The sequence below is a fragment of the Pseudorasbora parva genome, chromosome 1, assembly GCF_024679245.1.
Source record: "Pseudorasbora parva isolate DD20220531a chromosome 1, ASM2467924v1, whole genome shotgun sequence".
Taxonomy (NCBI): Eukaryota; Metazoa; Chordata; class Actinopteri; order Cypriniformes; family Gobionidae; genus Pseudorasbora; species Pseudorasbora parva.
The window spans coordinates 59,355,208-59,375,694 of NC_090172.1; the positions used below are offsets into that span (position 1 = coordinate 59,355,208).

The window sequence follows — 20,487 nt, forward strand, 5'->3', positions numbered from 1 at the left end:
AATAATTTTTTACTTGTCTAGTAATTGTTTCTTAATGTATAAGATATTTAGACTAGAAACAAGACAACAATACTAAATAAAAAATGCATTTTTTGCAATACATTGCTATATTTTATAAAGAACCTCTTTCAAGTGCCAAAAGGGTTATTTTTTTAGCATAAAAGGTTCTTTGGAGTATCCTCAACTATACTTCTACACTCTAAAAAACAACAACAAAAAAACGGTGCTATATAGTACTAAAAGTGGTTCTTTGGCTTGTAATCATAGGGGAACCACTTTAAGTGCTGTACCGACTGAGTCTGGTTTCTCCCAAGGTTTATTTTTCTCCATCATGCCCTGATGGAGTTTTGGTTCCTTTACCACTGTCGCCTTTGGCTTGGCTTGCTCAGTTGGGGACACTAAAAATATGATTAAAGTTATTCAACTTATTATACAAATAAAATGTATGAATTAGGTCTTATTTAATTCTATAAACTTAAATACTGATCTGCCAACATTGTTGCTATATGATAAATTAAACTAAGCTGATAACATCACTGTTTTCTCCAGTACGACTGTACAGCCAAATCTAATTTTGTTGCAATATTATCCTGTTTGACACTGTGAAGCTGCTTTGACACAATCATGATTGTAAAAGCGCTATATAAATAAAGTTGATTGATTGATGATTGATACAGCACCAAATCTTGGTTCTTCAGCGGTTCTTCAGCAGTTCTTTGGGATGACTGAAGTATTATATAGCACCGTTACCATATACAGAACCTGTTAAGCCCCTGTATGGTTCTTCAGCGGTTCTTTGGGGTGATAAAGGTGCTATATAGCACCACTGCCGTATAAAGAACCTTTCAAGCCCCTTTAAAGGTTCTTTACACACCAAAGAACTACTTTTGGTGCCGTTTAGCACCATTATTGAGGAAGAAATAAAATGCGATATGGCACCCCTTATGGGTTCAACTTCTACATAGCACCATTTGACAAAAGTGCTATAGAGCACCTTTAAATATATGCTGCTATTTGGCACCAAAAGTGGTTATTACAAGCCAAGAACCACTTTTAGTGCCAAATAGCACCAATTTTGTGTATATAGAACCATTTAAAGGTTCCAAATAAAAAAAAAAAATCTCTCCTCTTCCGGGTCATGCATCTGAACGGCGGAGCTGCGTCATATTCTCGCGCATGCGTCGAGTTCACGTCAATAACTTGGTGGATAAAGTCGTTATTTTGATTTTTGTGTGTACAATAACTATTTTCGTCGCATTGTAAAATTATTGTACAGCCACTGTAGTGAGATGGACTTTGTAACGCCGTCTTTAGTGCCTTTATGGGTCTTGTGAGTGGATCATTGGGAATGTACTGAATGCTAATGGAGGCCTTTCTGAAGCCTTTCTCAGCCATCAGCTTTCAACAAAAATATCTTCATTTGTGTTCTGAAGATGAACGAAGGTCTTTCGGGTGTCCAACGACATGAGGGAGAGGAATTAATGAAATAATTTTCATTTTTGGGTGAACTAACCCTTTAAGACTAGGCAATTTCCAAGGCAGATATTGACTTGGGACTATATTATGGGGAAGCACAGGCGAAGCACTGCTTACTTGGGCAGAGATAGTTATATAGTTATGTGAAGTCTAACTTAAAAATGCATGTTTTAAGGTATCCTTCGCACATTTGTAAAACTTTGGCCAATTAATAAGAATAATTGATGTTGTTTTATATTATGTATTTATATTAAAAGAGCAGTTTCATGTCTGTCATTGAATCACACAAATAGTCGAGGTTGACGTAGGATTTAGAAAGTATTTAGTAATAAGTAATTAAATACTTTTTGGAGAGAGTAATTTGTACAATAATCTAATTACACTATTGAAGATGTAATCAGTAACTACATTGTAAAAATTATATGTTCAATAAGTTATGACAACATATGTTTTTACATTGCTTTAACTCATCAAAATAAGTTAAGAAATGTTAAACATTTTTTTTAATTATACAAGATGTAAGTCATTTTAACATAATTAAAGTTGAAATAACTTAAACATCCATGTCGGTTGTTCCCAACACTGTCAAATAAACGTGCTATATCATAATTACAGCTGCCTATTTTTAATAGTTCACAAAGCTTAGCTATAGCCACATTTTACCAGTTTACCCTTGCGCTAAGGAAACGGTTAAAATCAACGAATATTTCATGATCTCTCTCTCTCTCTCTCTCTCTCTCATGTACAGAGGAAAACCATTTTTCACTGTTTTGTAAACTGTTACAGGCCTAAAAGTTTATTTTTGAGACTTAAAGGGATAGTTCACCCAAAAATGAGAATGTGATGTTTATCTGCTTACCCCTATGCAGGGCATCAGATGTCGGTGTGTTTGTTCCTTCAGTAGAACACAAATGAAGATTTTTAACTCAACCGTTGCTCGTATAATGCAGGTCAATGGGGTGTATTTCTATGAGAGTAAAAAACACACCAATCCATATTAAACCCTGCGGCTCGTGGCGACACATTGATGTCTTAAGACACGGAGCGATTGGTTTCTGTGAGAAACACAACAGTATTTATGGTATTTTTTTTTACCTCATATCATACGCATCTCATCTAGTATTCCCAATGCCATTACTTCCGTCGAAGGTCAATACCGGCGTGATCAGAGATATAGATTCCTCATTAAACGCCTGTTCGGATCGGTTGGTTTCGTTTTTGGTTTGGAAAGAAAAAGAGAAAGAAAGGACAACTTATTAACATTGTTATTGGATAAGAAAAAATGGCTATTTACTTGACGAGAAAGGAAAGAAAAGAAGGTGAAATTGGTCGGGATGTAAAAATTGTAATTAAAGAGTCTTTAAAGTAAGAATTAAGTTTGATTTTCAGTTTTATAAAAATATGAAGGATTAAAGAATTTGAAAATGTATGGGATTATAAAGAAATATCATGCTCTGTTAAAGATGGAGAACTATTTTTTTTCCTAAATGTTTTGAGTGAAGTGTGTTTGTTAACTGTTTTTTTTAAATGGTGCAGAAATGCTTTTCTCACTTAGTATTTTTGTCTCATTTCCAATCCAAATATCGAAAAATTATTACATTAAGAAGCATTTAGACAAGCAAAAGTGGAAAATAACTCAAAATTAAGTGAGAAAAGTGGAAAAAGACTGTTTGAAAAAAGATTATTTTGCTTACCCCATTGGCAGATTATCTTACTTTAAAGGGGGGGTGAAACACTCAGTTTCAGTCAGTGTCATGTCAATCTTGAGTACCTATAGAGTAGCATTGCATCCTGCATATCTCCGAAAAGTTTTTATTTTTTTAATAATTATATAAGAAAGATGCGCTGTTCCGAGTCTTTCCGAAAAAAGCCGAGCGGGTGGGGGCGTGTCGTGTGAGCGGAGCTAAATAATGACGTGTGCAGCAGCGCGCTGTGTGTTGAGTCGAGCGTCATCCCTAACAGCGGAAAAAAACTTTATTCAAAATAAAAATATGGCTTTTAATCAGATACAGCCATACATCTATGATCCGGAATCAGACCCAGAGGCTGCAGTTGAACAGGAGCAGCAGCAAAAAACGACTAGAGCAGGACGTCTCTATGTGGTACAAGTTATACACTAACTATATAATATGCTTAGCGGCTTGTGTTATTTACATATTTATACTTGAATTATATCGTCGTATTTTTGTCTTTGAAGGTGTACATGTGGGAAGTGCAGTTGTGCACGTGTGTTTACGCGTGGTTTGTGTAGACAGTAAGCGGACTAAAAGCAGTCTCACTCACCCTTTTAACGTTGGGACTGCTCCATCCTTCAGCATTAGGCGATTGGAAAATTCGGCGTCGAGCTGGGCCTTGTTTATGAAACAGTCGGCACCGAAATGCAGCGAACAGATATAAACATTCGCGCAACTCAGTTGCTGATCCGGAAAAGCAAATTACATCCACTGTTGCCTTACCGCGGGGTTTTTGGGGAATCTGTGCAGGACTGTCTTGGTCTGGCAACCAAAAACCCACTTTTTTGGTGACATTGTTATGTGCTATGTGTAATTGTCACCTGTCCAGCATCCTACAAGCCCCGCTTTGATGGGCGTAGGCTGTTGCTTTCGCTCTCTCCCTCGCTCTCTCTCACGCGCTTCCGGTAGAATTGTCCGTAAGGCCCATACAAGGAAATTCCGCCCCCACTAACGTCAATGGGGACGCATGATCTCAAAAAACTTGCTGAAACTTATGACTAACCGGAAGTAGTATTTTTGACAAAGAAATACTCCCATCAAACGTCCACCTTAACTTTTGAAACTTTGTCTATGTTTAGTATGGGATTCCAAGTCTTTAACAGTGTAAAAAGATCAGTATGCATGAAACAGCATTTCACCCCCCCTTTAAGCATTTTGCATTGCTCTCTCTCTCTCTCTCTCTCTCTCCCTCTCTCTCTCGTTGTGTTTTTGTGAAATGTGGGCACATTCCATAGACATAATGGTTTATATACTGTACAAACTGTATTTTCTATCCCCTTAGGATAGAAGGTGTGTTAGGGTTGAAGCTAAACTCTGCAGGGCTGTGGCCCTCCAGGAACTGAGTTTGACACCCCTGATGTTGGTGATTTATATTGCATTGGGGACATTTGGTTCCCATGCACAAGCTAATATAAACAAGCACACACACACATACTGAATTATAATGTGAATTATTTTAAGACAAACCATGAAACCTCCTCTAACGTCCAGTGTAGGTTCTGTTCTCTTGTATGCATGTAGGTTACAGTTGGTGAGACACACACACACACACACACACACACACGGTGGGCGAACTGTCAAACCACCACCTACCGGCTCTCCGCGTGAGTCTCGCAGCTCTCGGGCCCTCCCTCGCAGTGACGCAAACAGAAACGACCAAGGAAATCCCCAAGTGAGAGTTACGACAGACTCTCGCCGCCGTAGATAGTAGGCAACTTCCGACTCGCGTTGAACACGGCGTACCACCCGACATAGAAAACAAACACCAGTCAACGGTGTCCACGTTTCGGGCAAATTACACAAGGTAGGGACACGTTTCGTTGTTTTAAATCTCAATATGTTATATGTTTCGGCTACAGCCTAATGTAATGTAAGCGAAAGCTGTGTTGTTGACAGGCGTGGACATACTCAAGCTCATCCGGTGCACGCGAACTGTTTTTTCTTCGTCACTTGTATACAAGGTGTATATGTAATCCGACTATCAGTGTGATTTATTACTAAAATTGATGCCTAAATGTCATTGTTAAGGGCATTTGGGTTAATCCATTAATTAAGATGTTTTTTAACCCTTCCCAGGTGTTGTGAACACTGCCTTTGGGTCAGTTTAGGTGGATTGAGAAACATTAATTTTGTCGCCGTCGCGGAAGTGCACAGCCAACCTACGACTTGTGGTCGTTTTTTATGAATACACCTACCGAAGCACAACAGCAGGAGGTCATGTACGGCATGGCAGAGATGCCCGATCTCATCCCACCGACAGGTGCTTTACAACCCAGTCCGGTAATCCCGTACGACCACGGGCAGGCAGGGCGAAACCGAGACCTGTCCGCCCCGCGAAGAGTGCAGAGAGCCCCCAAACTCGGACAGATCGGCCGCTCTACGAGAGGTGGGTGTAATCTTCCCCACCTTTTTTTTAATGTTGCCTTGACATGTAGTTACTTGGGTTAGATTTGTTTCTTCTTTCAAAATCCTTGACCAGAGACCAAAATTATAATAATCCTTAGCACTGCACATTTGGGAAGTTTCCCTTATTTACTTCAGCTGATTGAACTGCTCAACTGGGTTTGCCAATAAGGGAAAACATCCAAAATATGCAGTGCTGGATGCTGTTGTAAAAGTGTTGAAAATCCCTGTTCTACATGTAAAGATCCCTAAAGCTTTCCAGCTACATTCCCTAAACTTGGTTAAGGGTGGAGAAAGTAGGTTAAGTGCCACACCTGTGCATGTTTAAGAGTAACCTCAACTTTCGGTTCCAAAAATGGAGGTAATTTGAGGGTATGTAAGTTGCCATAGTAGCTCACTCCCTGAACATAACCTGCTCCAGAGCAACTCGTGATCCAGGGTTAGTTTGATTAAGATGATTCAGATGTGTTTTATATAATTAGCATGGTTATATTAACATAACTACATTTGTTTTATAGTAACAGTTAATATAAATTGATTCTAAATCACTAAATAACAAGCTTAAATGTTAATTCAATTCTGATAAATGTATCATTTATTTTAGTCATCTCACATTGATCTGCATTCAATTAATTAGCATCAAACAAACAATCTAATCCTCATTCTCAGTGAATGAAGATTAAACGAAAGCATAAAACAAATGATTGATCCACCAAATATGTGGCGGTATGCATCTTTTGTTATTAAACAAAAGACGAGGAAGTAAAATGGCTTTTTCTTAGCATCTGTTTCCACTGTGAATCATCGATTCGTCGCTCTGTCTTGTGTTATACGTACTCTTGAGTTTTCTGAATTTACTCACAGACACGTTTTTGGATCCAGCACACCTCGAGTAAGCAAGTTTGGGTTAATCAGCTGAGAGTTCAGGGTTTATGGGACGGTAAGTTAACCTTGCTTTCTGTAGAGATAGTTCACCTAATAATTTTGTCAATACTTACTCACTCTCCAAGTTGCTCCAAACCTGTATGAGATTCCTCTGTCTGTTGAACATAAAACAAGATCTTTTATAGAAACTTGGTTACTTCCATAGTTGGAAAAAAATACTATGAAAGTCATCGGTGTCGGTAATTGTCTGGTGACCAACATTCTTTAAAATATCTTCTCTTGTTCAAAAGAAACTCATACAGGTTTGGAACAAAACTAGGGTGAGTAAATGATGACAGCATTTACATTTTTGGGTGAACTATCCCTTTAACAGTCTTCTATCAGCCAAGAACTTGAGTGAGCAAGCAAGTGAAGAGCAGAAGCAGAAGAGAAACTAATGGTGATTAAAAAAAAATCAGTTTATTGAATAATTGCCACACCAAAACAATGGAAAATGTCCTGTGACGCTAAAAACCTTGAAATTGAAACATTGCCTTATCTCTTACTCCTGAAGACAAACATCCATTGAATCCACACAACCATGGCATAAATGAATACTACTAATAATACTAGTATCAAAGAAAATAAAACACAACAGGTCATTATTGAGAAGATCATTCAAAAGCAACATGTTCCCCTTTATAGCTATTAAAAATAACTTTAGGAAGTAATAATTGTGACTAATGATGTAGTCAAGTCATGTCGGAAAGATTGTATTTATAGAGTTGACATGATACATCACCACAAAGTTGTAATTATGAGAAGAAAACCTGTTTCTGAGATGTGTGTGTCAGTGAGAAAACATGTTGGATGTAATGGATGAAGCGTCTGTGTAAATTAAACATTTTTAAAACCATATTTACAATAAAACTATCTAAGATGCATTCTGGTGGATCAGATCACAAGTGGACGAGGGAGACACTTTCCTGTTTACACCTGGTGTTTTAATCCGTCTCTTTTGTCCACTTTCAACCACTTCTGTCCTGATTTCTTCCAGGGGAGGGTCTATGGGCGGGTAAATGTACGGCTTTTTCAGATCTTTCGATCTAATGGATGAAATAAGCTCAAGCAATTGACATATGAAAACATACGGATAAACTCAAAGCCAGCCGAACGCTGTGAGTGTGTGTTAGAAATCAGGAATGGTGAGAGAACATTGAGCGTGGGATGTTTTTCATCTTTAAACCAAACTTGGGTCTTCAGCCATCAAAGTTTGAATCCCGTCAGGCTGGAGCGCTTCCCTTAATGTTTCCGCATTAGGTCAGTAGCAGAGTAGGTGTCTTTTGAGGCAGTTTGAACACATTGGAGCACATGAGCGTTCACACTACAATCTGGGTCGAATGCGTCTTCAACTACCTCTGAAAGTGGACAAGCTCAACCCTAATGTGAATAAACCAAGCCTGCAGTCTCCCTCTCATTTACTGAAGCTTTCGCGCCTCGATCGCCCCCCGGTGACCGGTCCCAGTATAGCCGCTCCTCTGTGTTTTCTAATGGACGCGAGGCAAACTAAATAATAAAATTACACTTTAAAAATGTTTCCCCAAAGTTAGTTTATGTCACTGAAGGCAGTTATCATCACGATGATTTCATTTCAGGTGTTCGTTTTAAAAATAAGTTTACTTTGAGTTAGTTATTTGATGCTATAAAAACGGGGGGTGTGACGTCATGATTGACAGCTGAGACTGACGGCTTCTCTGAGTGAAGTTGTCACTGAGGCACTAACGGACTTTTTTCGAAATTTTTGGGAGCAGATTAGAGCTTTAGCTTTAATTTCTACATTTCCATAACTGTTTATTTCACACCAACATAATTAATTGTTCTGCATCTGCGAGAGTGTGGGCGGGCTTTCGATATCGTGACTGTACTTCCTGCTCTACTTCCTGCGCTCTACTGCGCAACTCCGGTCCCGAAATCGCTACTGCGCAGACTCGGTCCCAAGATGTCAGCGCCGTGCACCCCTGCCTGAAAGCTTCAAATATGGCAAGCGGAAACGGATGATGTCGAGTCGTCCATATTTTTTTACGGTCTATGGAATAAACGCAAAACACGTTCTTTATTCATTACTTTTGTGAATTTTATGTATACCGAGTGTTAAAAATGTATTTGTTATTGAATCACTCAGTCAGAGATTTGTTCGCCATCTTGCTCCCGCCAAAGTGCCCCTCACACCGTAATCAGTGTCGCCAACTATTTTTCAAGGAAAGTAGCTAAAGCCTGCCCAAAAAGTCGCTAAATATCGCTAGATGACATCATGCGTCAATTAGCATATCTGTGACGTCATCATGCCGTCCTTGCGTTCCGCCTGCCTAATGTGTTTTCTCTCCTAATCCGTGCTCATTTACTGCAGGCATTTCCTATACCTTTTTGTCATACAATAGAAGGAGGATGATATAAGCCCCTTTCACACTGCACGTCGGACCCTCAATATTCCCGGAACATTGCCGGGTCGCCTTCTGTGTGAAAGCAGCCACGTCCCGGCATTGATTACCGAATTCGACCTGGGTCGGGGACCTAGTAACATGGCGGTATTCGACCCGGGACGAGCGCTGTGTGAACAAAAGCCGAAACTAATGCCGCAACGTGTACGTAGTTATCGTGTGACTCCTAGAGCTTGTTTTTTCAATAATACAACCCTGCAGTGCCAGAAGAGCTAGTCTGTGTTTTAAACGCAGAGAGTGTTCGTATACAAAAGAAACTCAAATTAAACAAGCAGAAATGTGCTCAAACTGGACACAAGTCGAGACCGCGGAGCTCCTTACTATCCGCGCTGAAGCTGAGATCGCTCGCCGTTATACGTCACATCAGGATGTCACGTGTCAACTCGACCTGGGACCGTTACGGGTTGTGTGTGAAAACGCACATATTACGGTATTTCGCTGGCAGTGTGAATGGACCAAATCTAGCGGCCCGGGAACAAATGCCGGGTCGCATTATCCGTGTATTTGCCGGAATCGCAGTGTGAAAGGAGCTATAGTGAATTACAAAAATGTTAAATGTGTTAAAATCTGAATTGAGAAACTGGATGAACTAAAGCTCTGTGATGGTGTGTAGTGTAAGTGACAAGTTGGCAACAATGACTGTAATTACGACTCCCCAAAACTTCCCAGGAGGACTTGAACACGCCATGACTCGTCATATTTGCTAGTTTCCACTCTGTTGTCAAATGAAACCTTTCTCCTTGTGTCTTTACAGTGGTTATTGAGGATGAGGACTTGGATGATATAATAAACAACAACAGAAGCTTCCCGGCGTCTCAGAGAGTATCACCCGTTGCCTGATGAGTGACCGACTGTGCCAAAGACAGCAGGCCTACACCAGCGAACCGAACTCAAATCTCCCTCTCACGTTCTCACCTGTCGTCACCCTTCGCTGTACAGCTTCTTCAAGGTCAAACGAGAGAACTGTGGACTTTGCTTCCTGTTCACTTTACGCTTGCTCATCACTTAACTGATGTCGAATGATCCTGTCTGGTGTCCTCCGTGTTGGATGCTTGATTTTTGAGGTGGAGATCTTGATGATCTCTAATGCAACAGGGCTATATTTATGAAATTTGCACTTTACTGCAGAATAAGAAAGCTAACCTCAGCAGGTTGGATTACTCATCTCCCAAAGAGGACATTTTCCTGTGAAACTCTGTTAACGTGTAACGCGCCATTGTGGTAAGACCTGTGGTCTACCTTGACATGTCTTTGAATGACATCAGTTAATTGTTAATTGTAAGGAGTTTTTGTTTAGTCACCGTTTAAACGTGCCTGTTGATTTTAATCTTAAATGCATACTGACTGCGATGAACAATCTCATATGTTGGTCAAAATGTCTTAGACTTCTAGATGTTTGCATGGAAATTAATGGATTTTTTTGTAAATTGTTTTGGGGGAGTGCAGTGGAATAGGAGTGATAAATAAAGTATGCATGAGTAACTTTTGCCATTGTTAATGTTTAAAAAAAAGAACTTAAAAGTACAGGACTCTGGCATGATCTTTTCTATTTGATTAAAGTTTGAAAAAAGAGTGCAGTCTTTTATTTCCAGGTTTAAGTTATATTTAAAAATCCAAGTTTTTAATATAGATGTGTGTAGATTCACACTGGGAATGTGATAAAGCAAACTTTATTGAAAATAAGCATGTAAAACAAATACATAATATCTAACTAACACTGACATTATCAAGAAACATAAGTAAGATATTCAGAAGCACTCACGGATGGTTAAAATTAACGTGGCGTAACACATGCGATGAGTTAATGTTTTTTAGCAAATAACATCAAAACACTGTTCCGAATACTGCTCGACCATATGTGAAACACTTCAATAACATAAGAGTGACTCGTATGAGTATTAATAATGTTAACATTTCAGCTGCTATAGGATAAATACTCCAAAAAACAAAACAAAACAAAAACAAACGCAATCTTGAAAATATCCCTCCATTTTGGGCGACTCACACCTGCTCACTGTGTTGGTTATAGCGCTCCCTAGTGGACACTTTGGAAACGCCAACATATTTGACCCACTATCCGAGTTTCTCTTCTTTCACATGGAGAAAACAACTTAGTTGTGCACTTCATCGAAACACTGAGACCTTAAAGCAGGCTGTGAGCATTTTTACTGGCACTAGATTTCTACAATTCTCCATTTCAAAAACTCCCAAAGCACTTATAATATATGATCTATTTTCATTAGAATATTCGGACAACTGATTGTCCTTTGTGTTGGGGACATTAGAGAGTTTGTAAACTGCTTGCTTTCTCTGTTTGGGCTGTTTCGCCCCGTTATTGTGTTGAAGTTCTTCAGCTTCTGAAGCTGCTGCGGTGTCTGTCCAGTGTGGGGCAGTGTTGCTCACACATACTCTTTGTTGCTGCTGCTGGCAGAGCGTGCAGAGTTACTTTTAGGATATTTTGACACTTGTTTACTTCGAGTGCAGGAGGCAGCCAACATGGATCCACCGAGAACATCGAGAAACGACCCGCCCCAAGCAATGAAAATAGCTGCTCCAAACTCAAACCTAAAGTTAAAAAATACAGAGAAAAGGGAGACATTATGACAATAAATTATTTGAAATGTGGTGTGAATAATGCTCTAGATTATTTTTTGAATGGAGAATCACAATTTTTTCCATGATTCTCGATTTTTCATGATTAGATCAGGATTCTCCCACAAATCTGAATAGACAAGTTAACAATAACATGTAATTTAAAAGAGATTCTGACAAAATTTTAATTGCTGCGGTCAAATTATAATAAAAATGGTTTGAATGACTGATTTAAAATCTCCACTTCCTTCATTACTGGATGAAGCTGTGTTTTTTGAACATCTATCTATCTATCTATCTATCTATCTATCTATCTATCTATCTATCTATCTATCTATCTATCTATCTATCTATCTATCTATCTATCTATCTGTCCGTCCGTCCGTCCGTCCGTCCGTCCGTCCGTCCGTCCATCCATCCATCCACCTGTCTGTCTGTCCGTCCATCCATCCATCCATCCATCCATCCATCCATCCATCCATCCATCCATCCATCCATCCATCCATCCATCCATCCATCCATCCATCTATAGCCTGTCTGTCTGTCAAATCTAATTAGAACACATTAAGTAACCTTTAGTCTGATTTTCAAATTTTCTGAACAAAAACAGCATACGGTAAGAAAGAAAATGTAAATTCACTCTCTGACAGTTACTCACTCTCAACTTGCGGAGAAAGTGTAATGCCTCTCGGAGTTTACGCAATGTCCGACGTCATCGTCATGCAAGTTGTGCATTTTTCATGAGTTGAATTCGGAAGGCGGTTTAAATTATATTTACATACCACAACAAAACCCTATTATAATATTATAAATATAATATGGCATATATTTTATGGCATATAATATTTTCTCAGGTTCTTCTTTCGATGGCATATAAAATGTCATTGAAACTTCTAAAGAGAGTTGGTTCCCTTCAGAGATACATGGGGTCTTTCGCTGTCCTTTTTATATGAAAACAAGATTATGACAGTAAAGATAAAAGAACAAATCTACAGGGATGACAGATCAATACGACAAAAGAGAACATGCACAACATTTACTAATTCATCTGAACAAGTAGGGCAATGACTGTAGACAAGGAGAAATGTATACAAAGCAGTCGACTCATTTATGGCACATATGGACCCTCACATACACTATATTGCCAAAAGTTTTGGGACACCTGCCTTTTTATGCACATGAACTTGATATCCCTTTCGTAATCCGTCGGGTTTAATATGGAGTCGGCCCAGCCTTTGCAGCTCTAACAGCTTCAGCTCTTCTGGGAAGGCTTTCCTCAAGGTTTAGGAGTGTGTTTATGGGGATTTATGGCCATTCTTCTAGAAGCGCGTTTGTGAGGTCAGGCACTGATGTTGGACGAGAAGGTCTGGCTCTCAGTCCCCGCTCTAATTCATCTCAAAGGTGATCTATCAGGCTGAGCTCAGGACTCTGTGCAGGCCAGTCAAGTTCCTCCACACCAAACTCACTCATCCATGTCTTTATGGACCGACAGTCATGTTGGAACAGGAAGGGGCCGTCCCCAAACTGTTCCCACAAAGTTGGGAGCATGAAATTGTCCAAAATGTCTTGGTATGCTGAAGCATTAATGGTTCCTTTCACTGGAATTAAGGGGCCAAGCCCAACCCCTGAAAAACAACCCACACCATAATCCCCCCTCCACCAAACTTTAACTTTACACACTCAGGCAAGTACCGTTCTCCTGGCAACCGCAAAACGCATCAGATTGCCAGACAGAGAAGCGTGATTGGTCACTCCAGAGAACACGTCTCACTGCTCTAGAGTCCAGTGGCGGCTGCTTTACTCCACTGCATCCCACACTTTGCATTGCACTTGGTGATCTACGGCTTGGATGAGCTGCTCGGCCTCTTCTGCGCACTGTGCACTGTGCACCTCAGCATGCGCTGACCCCGCTCTGTGATTTTACGTGGCCTACCACTTCATGGCTGAGTTGCTGTTGTTCCCAATTGCTTCCACTTTGTTATAATCCCACTAACAGTTGACTATGGAATATTTAGTAGTGAGGAAATTTCACGAATTTACTTATTGCACTGGTTTTAACCTATCACGGTACCACGCTTGAGTTCACTGAGCTCCTGAGAGAGACCCATTCTTACACTAATTTGTGTGGAAGCATCTGCATGCCTAGTGCTTGATTTATACACCTGTGGCCATGAAGTGATTGAACGGCTAAATTCAATGATTTGGAGGAGTGTCCCAATACTTCTGGCTATATAGTGTATATTTACAACATAATTGCATTCCTAGAGTGTTTCTCATCCCCGTTCCTGGACTCTCCCCAACACTACACATTTGGGGATGTTTCCATAATCGAATACAGACAATTCATCTCATCAACAGAGCTCAAGAGCCGAACTGGGTGTGTCGGATAAGATGTGTCTTTTTGGGTGACCTCCAGGAACAGAGTTGGGACACTGTGCTCCAGTAATTGTGCAAAGTAAAATTCCTTGTGCTCACTTGGTGTTGACTGGAGTGAAGGGGTTGTAGAAGGCTCGGATCACATTGTGGGCAAACCACGAGCAGGCGACAACTGCACAGAGGGCTGTAGGAACAAAAGACAGAAATTCTTTCAAAGAAAAGACAGAAGATCATTCTTTCTTTCTTTGATATATCTTCAAAGCATTAGCTGCCCTGTTTTCTATGATGTTCATTGACCCCCAGAATGAGACGAGACTGGTGTTATATAAGAGAAGTTAAAGATGTTTCACTGTAAGCTTGCTTCGGTTAGCGTGAACAGTCTGTCTCAGTAATCTCACCTCCCACCAGCAGGATGATGCCTCCTGTCACGGCCGTGCGAGATTTGCGAACTTTATCATCCGCTCCACAAGTGGTGCACTTCATGCCCATGCAGGCCACACCAAGACCAGCAATGGACACGATGATCCCCACGATCATCAAAGCGCGGGTCGCTTGAAGATCACCTGCAGAGAAGGGCAGAGTATCAAACATACTACTATGAGCTCGAGACTTTAACAACTGTCAGTCATGCAAATGGACAAACCACCAGGACATACCTGACAAACAAATCAGTTTACTAGTATAATTAACTTTAAAACTTAGTATTATACAAGCAATATTACATTATTATTATGTATTAGGGGTGTTCCCGGCTAAGGATTTACACATTCGAATCCGAATTGTCGAATCTCTGTATGGTGGACCAATAGTCGAATCATCTGTGTGTGTGAATGGGTTGGGGAGGGGCACGACACTGTCAGCAGGAGGGTAAAACTATTTTTCTTTTCCTTTACACACTGCACACAGCAACAACTTTTAATAAAGTAACCAAAACTGCCTGCCACTGACAGACGAACTGTCAATGGCTTTCTTATTTAGGTTTAAATGAAAGGTAATGTGGTGGGTAAACATTCGTAAAACGTTTTCTCATAACATGTTAAAGCCGCGATCAAAATACAGAACATCACACAAATATATAAAAGAACATTTTGATAAATAAACCTAAAAAAATTAAACCTGCCTAGAAAGTAAAATAATACTTTGAGTGCGTTTACATGCACGATCTTAAGCCGATTGTGCCTAAAGGGGGTCTCGCACCGGACACGAAGCTCAGCGCCACGCCACGCCACGCCACGCCACGCCACGCCACGCCACACCACGCCTTTAAAATATTGAGCACCCCCACATTGCCAAAATGGTATAACACCCATGAAGATCGGTGGTCGAATCCGGCTCCGCATATCGATGCATCGAATCTTTGACTATTTAGGGTCACCCCTATTATTTATAATATTAAATATAACAAAAATAAATTAAACTTTACATAAATTGTGAGATTCTACTCTTCACAATCAGTCAGGCAAAATGGCCAAACCATCAGGAAACAGCAGTTAAATAAATAATTGTAATAATAATAATGACAATAATAACCTAAATAAATTTTACTTTAGTTAAAAATATTATAAGTAACAATAACATTTTTATATTATACAATAAATTATAAGAGAAATTATAGTTTTTATTATTTATAATATTACACATAACAAAAATTGTCCAAACCACCAGCAAATCGCTGGTGTCATGAGTATGAGGTAACGCAGCTCTGTTTATCATATTAGACACATTTAAGTGTGTTTAAAAACGCACTTCTGTGTGATGTTCTGACGTTACTCTGTGTGTTCGCTCAGCGGCTGCTGTGACACTTGTTCACACTGCTAAGAGTAAAGCGCTTCTGCAGAATAAAAGCGGAAACCGAGAGTAACGCAGATATGACGCCACTGACAGGCGACTCCCTCACACGTCCCGGCTCATTGGTTAAAATAGCAATTTCTCACAATTTACAAATAGTTGGAAACCTTTGGGATCTTGTAAGAACTCAACTGAACAAAATATATAACACTGGCCTAGTGGTTTTTGGATTTTACACACAAAAAAAAAAAACAGTTACACAGTGCACCTTTAATACATATAACAATACATTACAGTGAGTAGAACAAAACTAATTTAACAATGTAACTGACACTGATTTTAAATGTATAATATTATTTTTTTTAATGTGTATGAATTGGGTGTTCTGTTTACAATAGACTGATGCCTTATAAATGTTAGGATGGGGCTCGTTCACACAGGGACGGTCATCTCAAAGATTGAGAACCCCTGACCTGGGCGATTCAGCTGAAAGAGCGAGCGAGAAACATTCCAACAAGAACCAGTCTGTGCCAGTGCATTCCTGTACATGTGCACACAAAACACACCAAGAGAGGAGGTAAAGAAAGAAAGAAAGAAAGTGTGAGGGGCAGGGGTGTGAGCTGTAGTGAAACGGAAGACTTATTCCTCTCCTTTATTCATTAAAACACAATAAGGCATCTCCTGCCAGGCACAGAAAACAGTCAGCTGTGGAATTCAGAGGGTCGGCCTTCTTCCCCCCGTTTTCTCTCGTGTTTTTTGGCTTCTGCTCCTCCCTCCATCCTAATTCAACCTGCTGTCAGGTGCAGTTTCAGCTGGTTTCAACTGGAAGTGTCCCGCGGTTTCTCAGAAATGATCCCCGAGGTTCTGCACAGAGCCCCTCAGTAAATACATCGCTTCAAAGAGTAAACCTCAAGAGCTAAATCACATTTTTGGACAGTCTACGTTAATCTGTAGGGTGTTTGTGCAAACTGGAACGTGAGGTTGTGGTTTCCCATCCCAGTCCTCGGGGAACACATGAGGCAGGGAATGGAGAATATTTCTGTAACAACTCTAAACTGAAACACTCGAGTGAGTGAATAAACACATAATTCATTACTGGTAGTTGGGTGTGTTAATAAAAATACTCTGGCAGCTCCAGGAACAATGGGTTACAGGCTGCTTTCACCATGGCTACCTGTCCTGCCCGCTGACATTACAGGCATACGGCAGATTCAAACACCCACTGACGAGGCCAGCGCCCATTAATCAAGCGCTGGCTGGGAACGACGCATGTTTATTTGAGTGTGTGTGTGAAGAGTTGGAAACTATGGCTCAATATGCCAGAGAATTCCAATAAACACCTACTGTATAGATTTACAGTATATTAATTAATCTATATATATATATATATATATATATATATATATATATATATATATATATATATATATATATACACTGTAAAAAAAAGTGTTGTTGTTTGTTGGTTTAACTTTAAAAAGTAAGTAACCTGGTGCCTTAAAATTTTGTGTTTATTGAACTTAAAAATTTAAGTTGATTCAATGAAGGAAATTTGTTTAATCAATTGAAACTCAAAATATTTTTGTATCCGAACCACATTAAAAAATGGATAAATCATTAAAAAAGCACAATTTGGCATGTTTCACTGCGTCATCAGAAATAAAACACACACAATTACCCAATATGCTTACAAAATCTTTTAGTAATATTTTAATAAAGGTTGTCGAATCTCAAAAAATTTTCATTGTATTAACTCAAAATGTTAATTTCAATGAACTCAAAATTTTAAGGCAACCAGGTAACTTTTTTACTAAATCATTTTTTACAGTGTATAAATATATATTATATATTATTTGGCCACTGGAAAATCTACACTTAAAGGTTAGTTCACCCAATAATACTAACCAATTACTCACCCTCATGTCGTTGGACTCCCGTAAGACCTTCGTTCATCTTCAGAACACAAATGAAGATATTTGAGTTGAAAGCTGATGGCTGAGAAAGGCTTCAGAAAGGCCTTCATTGGGATTCAGTATATTCCCACTGACCCACTCACAGCACCCATAAAGCCACTAAAGACATCGTTACAAAGTCCATCTCACTACAGGGGCTGTACAATAAATGTACCAAGTGGCGAGAACAGTTTTTGTGGGAAAAAAAAATCAAAATTATGACTTTATCTGCCAAGATATTGTCTTCTGTGTAGGTCTCTGACGTGAACTCACGTGATGCCTTTAGTGCCTTTGGGTGCTGTGAGTGGGTCAGAGGGAATGTACTGAATCCCAATGGAGGCCTTTCTGAAGCCTTTCTCAGCCATCAGCTTTCAACTCTAATATCTTCATTTGTGTTCTGAAGATGAACGAAGATCTTACGGGTGTCCAACGACATGAGGGTGAGTAATTAATTAAATAATTTTCATTTTTGGGTGAACTAACCCTTTAGATGTATATTTATTCACTTTCAATCACTTGTGGATCTTCAAAACATATGTGAGCCTGGACCACAAAACCAGTCATAAGTCTCACATGTATATTTGTAGGAATAGTCAACAATACAATGTATGGGTAAAAATTATCAATTTTTCTTTTATGTCAAAAATCATTAGGATATGGAAGTGGAAGTGGTTCCATGAAAATATTTTGTAAATTTCCTTCCAAAAATATATTAAAAAGTTATTATTAGTAGTAGCTATGCGTTGCTAAGGACTTCATTTGGACAACTTTAAAGGTGATTTTCTCCATATTTAGATTTTTTTTTTTTTTTGCATCCTCAGATTCCAGATTTTCAAATAGTTGAATCTCAGCCAGATATTGTCTTGTCCTGGAGGTTTTCAAACCTGTCCTAGAGGCACCTCAGCCCTGCTCATTTTGTGTGTCTCTCTCATTTATCACACCTGATAAAACTCATCAGTTTGTTAGTAGAGACTGCAAGAACTAAATTGGGTGTGCCTGATGAGGGAGACATACAAAATGTGCAGGGCTGGGGTGCCTCCAGGACAGGACCACTGTCCTAACAAACTTTGTGGTCCAGGGTCTCTCACACACACACACACACACACACACACACACACACACACACACACACACACACACACACACACACACACACACAATATTATATATATATATATATATATATATATATATATATATATATATATATATATATATAGTAAGATTAATACAACAATATTTAAAGGGATAGTTCACCCAGGAATGAAAGTCCTTTCCAAACCTGTATGAATTTATTTCTTCTGTTGAGCACAAAATAAGATATTTTCAAGAAAGTCGGCAACCAAATATTGGGGTGTTTATGGACCCCAATGACTTCCATAGTATGGGGGAAAAATTCAATTGAAGTCAATGGGGCCCATCAACTTGGTTTTCTTACCCCATAAAGAAATTCATACAGGTTTGAGGGTAAGTAAATGATGACAGAATTCACATTTTTGGGTGAACTGTACCTTTAAGGGAAATTAATGTGTGCGTGTAAAATGATATGATAGTATTGCAACAAGTAATTTCGAGCTTTTTACAAAATACACGATTCGACTACAATAATTCAATAATTTTTTTTAATTTAATTCAAGTACAAATATCTTGTTAAGCATACAAAAAATGAAAGCAGCAACGTTTAGTTCTGGCATTAGGTTTTTAAGTTGAAACGGATGGATTTGTTTTACAGTGCGTGTGTGAGACATGCGACAGACAGCTATAGCAGAGAGACAGGCGGATAGAAATATAAAAAAAGGTGTAATAAATGGTTTAACTCACTGTCTAATTGTAGAATGGAGTCGTATATTTTGCACTGGAGCTGTCCGGTGCTCTGAAAGGCGCAGGACATCCACAGCCCCTGGTAAGTCGCCACTGCGGTGATGATACTGTCCCCGACGTACGCGGACATCTTCCACTGCGGGAGGATGGTGCCCACGATCAGCCCAATGATGCCGAACAGAGACAGACCAAATCCGAGCAACTGGACGCCCGAGTTTGCCATTATATTCACTTAATGGCAAGCCGAGCAACGTTCAGCAATATATTTGAGTGTCTCCTGTCCCGCACCTGTTACTCTGAAGAACGTAAACTCAAACTGACGAATCTGAGGAAAAAGTAGGCTACTCAACTCTCCAAGAGACAGAAACTAGCAGTCACTCACTCAGCTAGTGGTGTTTGTTTGTACCTCAACAGAGAGAGAGAGAGAGACGTCAAAAGACAAAGTGTTGCTGCGTAAAATACAGATGACGAAGTGTAGGCTCGAGGGGTAACGCGCGCGCGATGCCACCAGTGTCGTGACGTCACATCACACAGAATTGTTCGCAGCATCATCATCACTGAAGTTGCTCTTCACAAAATGTCGGGTAGCAATTTAGATGAAGTTTGTTATCTCTATAACACTCTTCAATCAAGAGAAGTGTCTTTAACATGGAAGCTCTCCCATCACATAAGAAAGTTATGACATAAAAAGCCAAATAAAAAATTGCTCGCATTATCATCTTCACTGAAGTTTGTTTGTTTATTTATTTAAAAGAGGACAATGTACATTAATCGACATTACAATAATGTAAATGTACACGAGTTAGCTCGAAAGGGCTAATTTTCATCGGCAGTCCTCCAGCCAGATGAAACATGTGAAACTTGTTTGGTTTTGTTAATACAGAGAAAAACTTTGGAAAAGATTTATACCTCATAATTCCTTTACTTCTCTTAGTGAAATTTCATATTCATAAAAGCACTTTTCAAAGTTTTTCTCATTGAATT

The 20,487-nt window shown here is 39.4% G+C and overlaps 2 protein-coding genes across 3 annotated transcripts; one reads left to right on the forward strand and one right to left on the reverse strand.

Annotated features, from left to right (window-relative positions):
* The first annotated feature begins 4,844 nt into the window (after positions 1-4,844).
* On the forward strand, positions 4,845-10,460 carry si:dkey-112a7.4 (calcium/calmodulin-dependent protein kinase II inhibitor 2). Of its 2 annotated transcripts, none has more exons than XM_067446933.1 (3): positions 4,845-5,013; positions 5,286-5,595; positions 9,729-10,460. In XM_067446933.1, exons 2-3 carry the CDS (start codon positions 5,391-5,393, stop codon positions 9,812-9,814), a joined length of 291 nt encoding a protein of 96 aa, XP_067303034.1. In that variant the 5' UTR covers positions 4,845-5,013; positions 5,286-5,390; the 3' UTR covers positions 9,815-10,460. The 2 variants fall into 2 exon arrangements, with proteins under 2 accessions (XP_067303034.1, XP_067303045.1); XM_067446944.1 differs by lacking the exon at positions 4,845-5,013 and adding an exon at positions 5,027-5,170.
* A 168-nt stretch (positions 10,461-10,628) lies between these two features.
* On the reverse strand, positions 10,629-19,982 carry cldn7a (claudin 7a). The gene is made up of 4 exons (XM_067446920.1): positions 19,504-19,982; positions 14,341-14,505; positions 14,042-14,126; positions 10,629-11,539 (listed from the first exon to the last, which is right to left on the reverse strand). The coding sequence occupies exons 1-4, from the start codon at positions 19,724-19,726 to the stop codon at positions 11,374-11,376; spliced, it is 639 nt and encodes a 212-aa protein (XP_067303021.1). The 5' UTR covers positions 19,727-19,982; the 3' UTR covers positions 10,629-11,373.
* Positions 19,983-20,487: the final 505 nt, after the last annotated feature.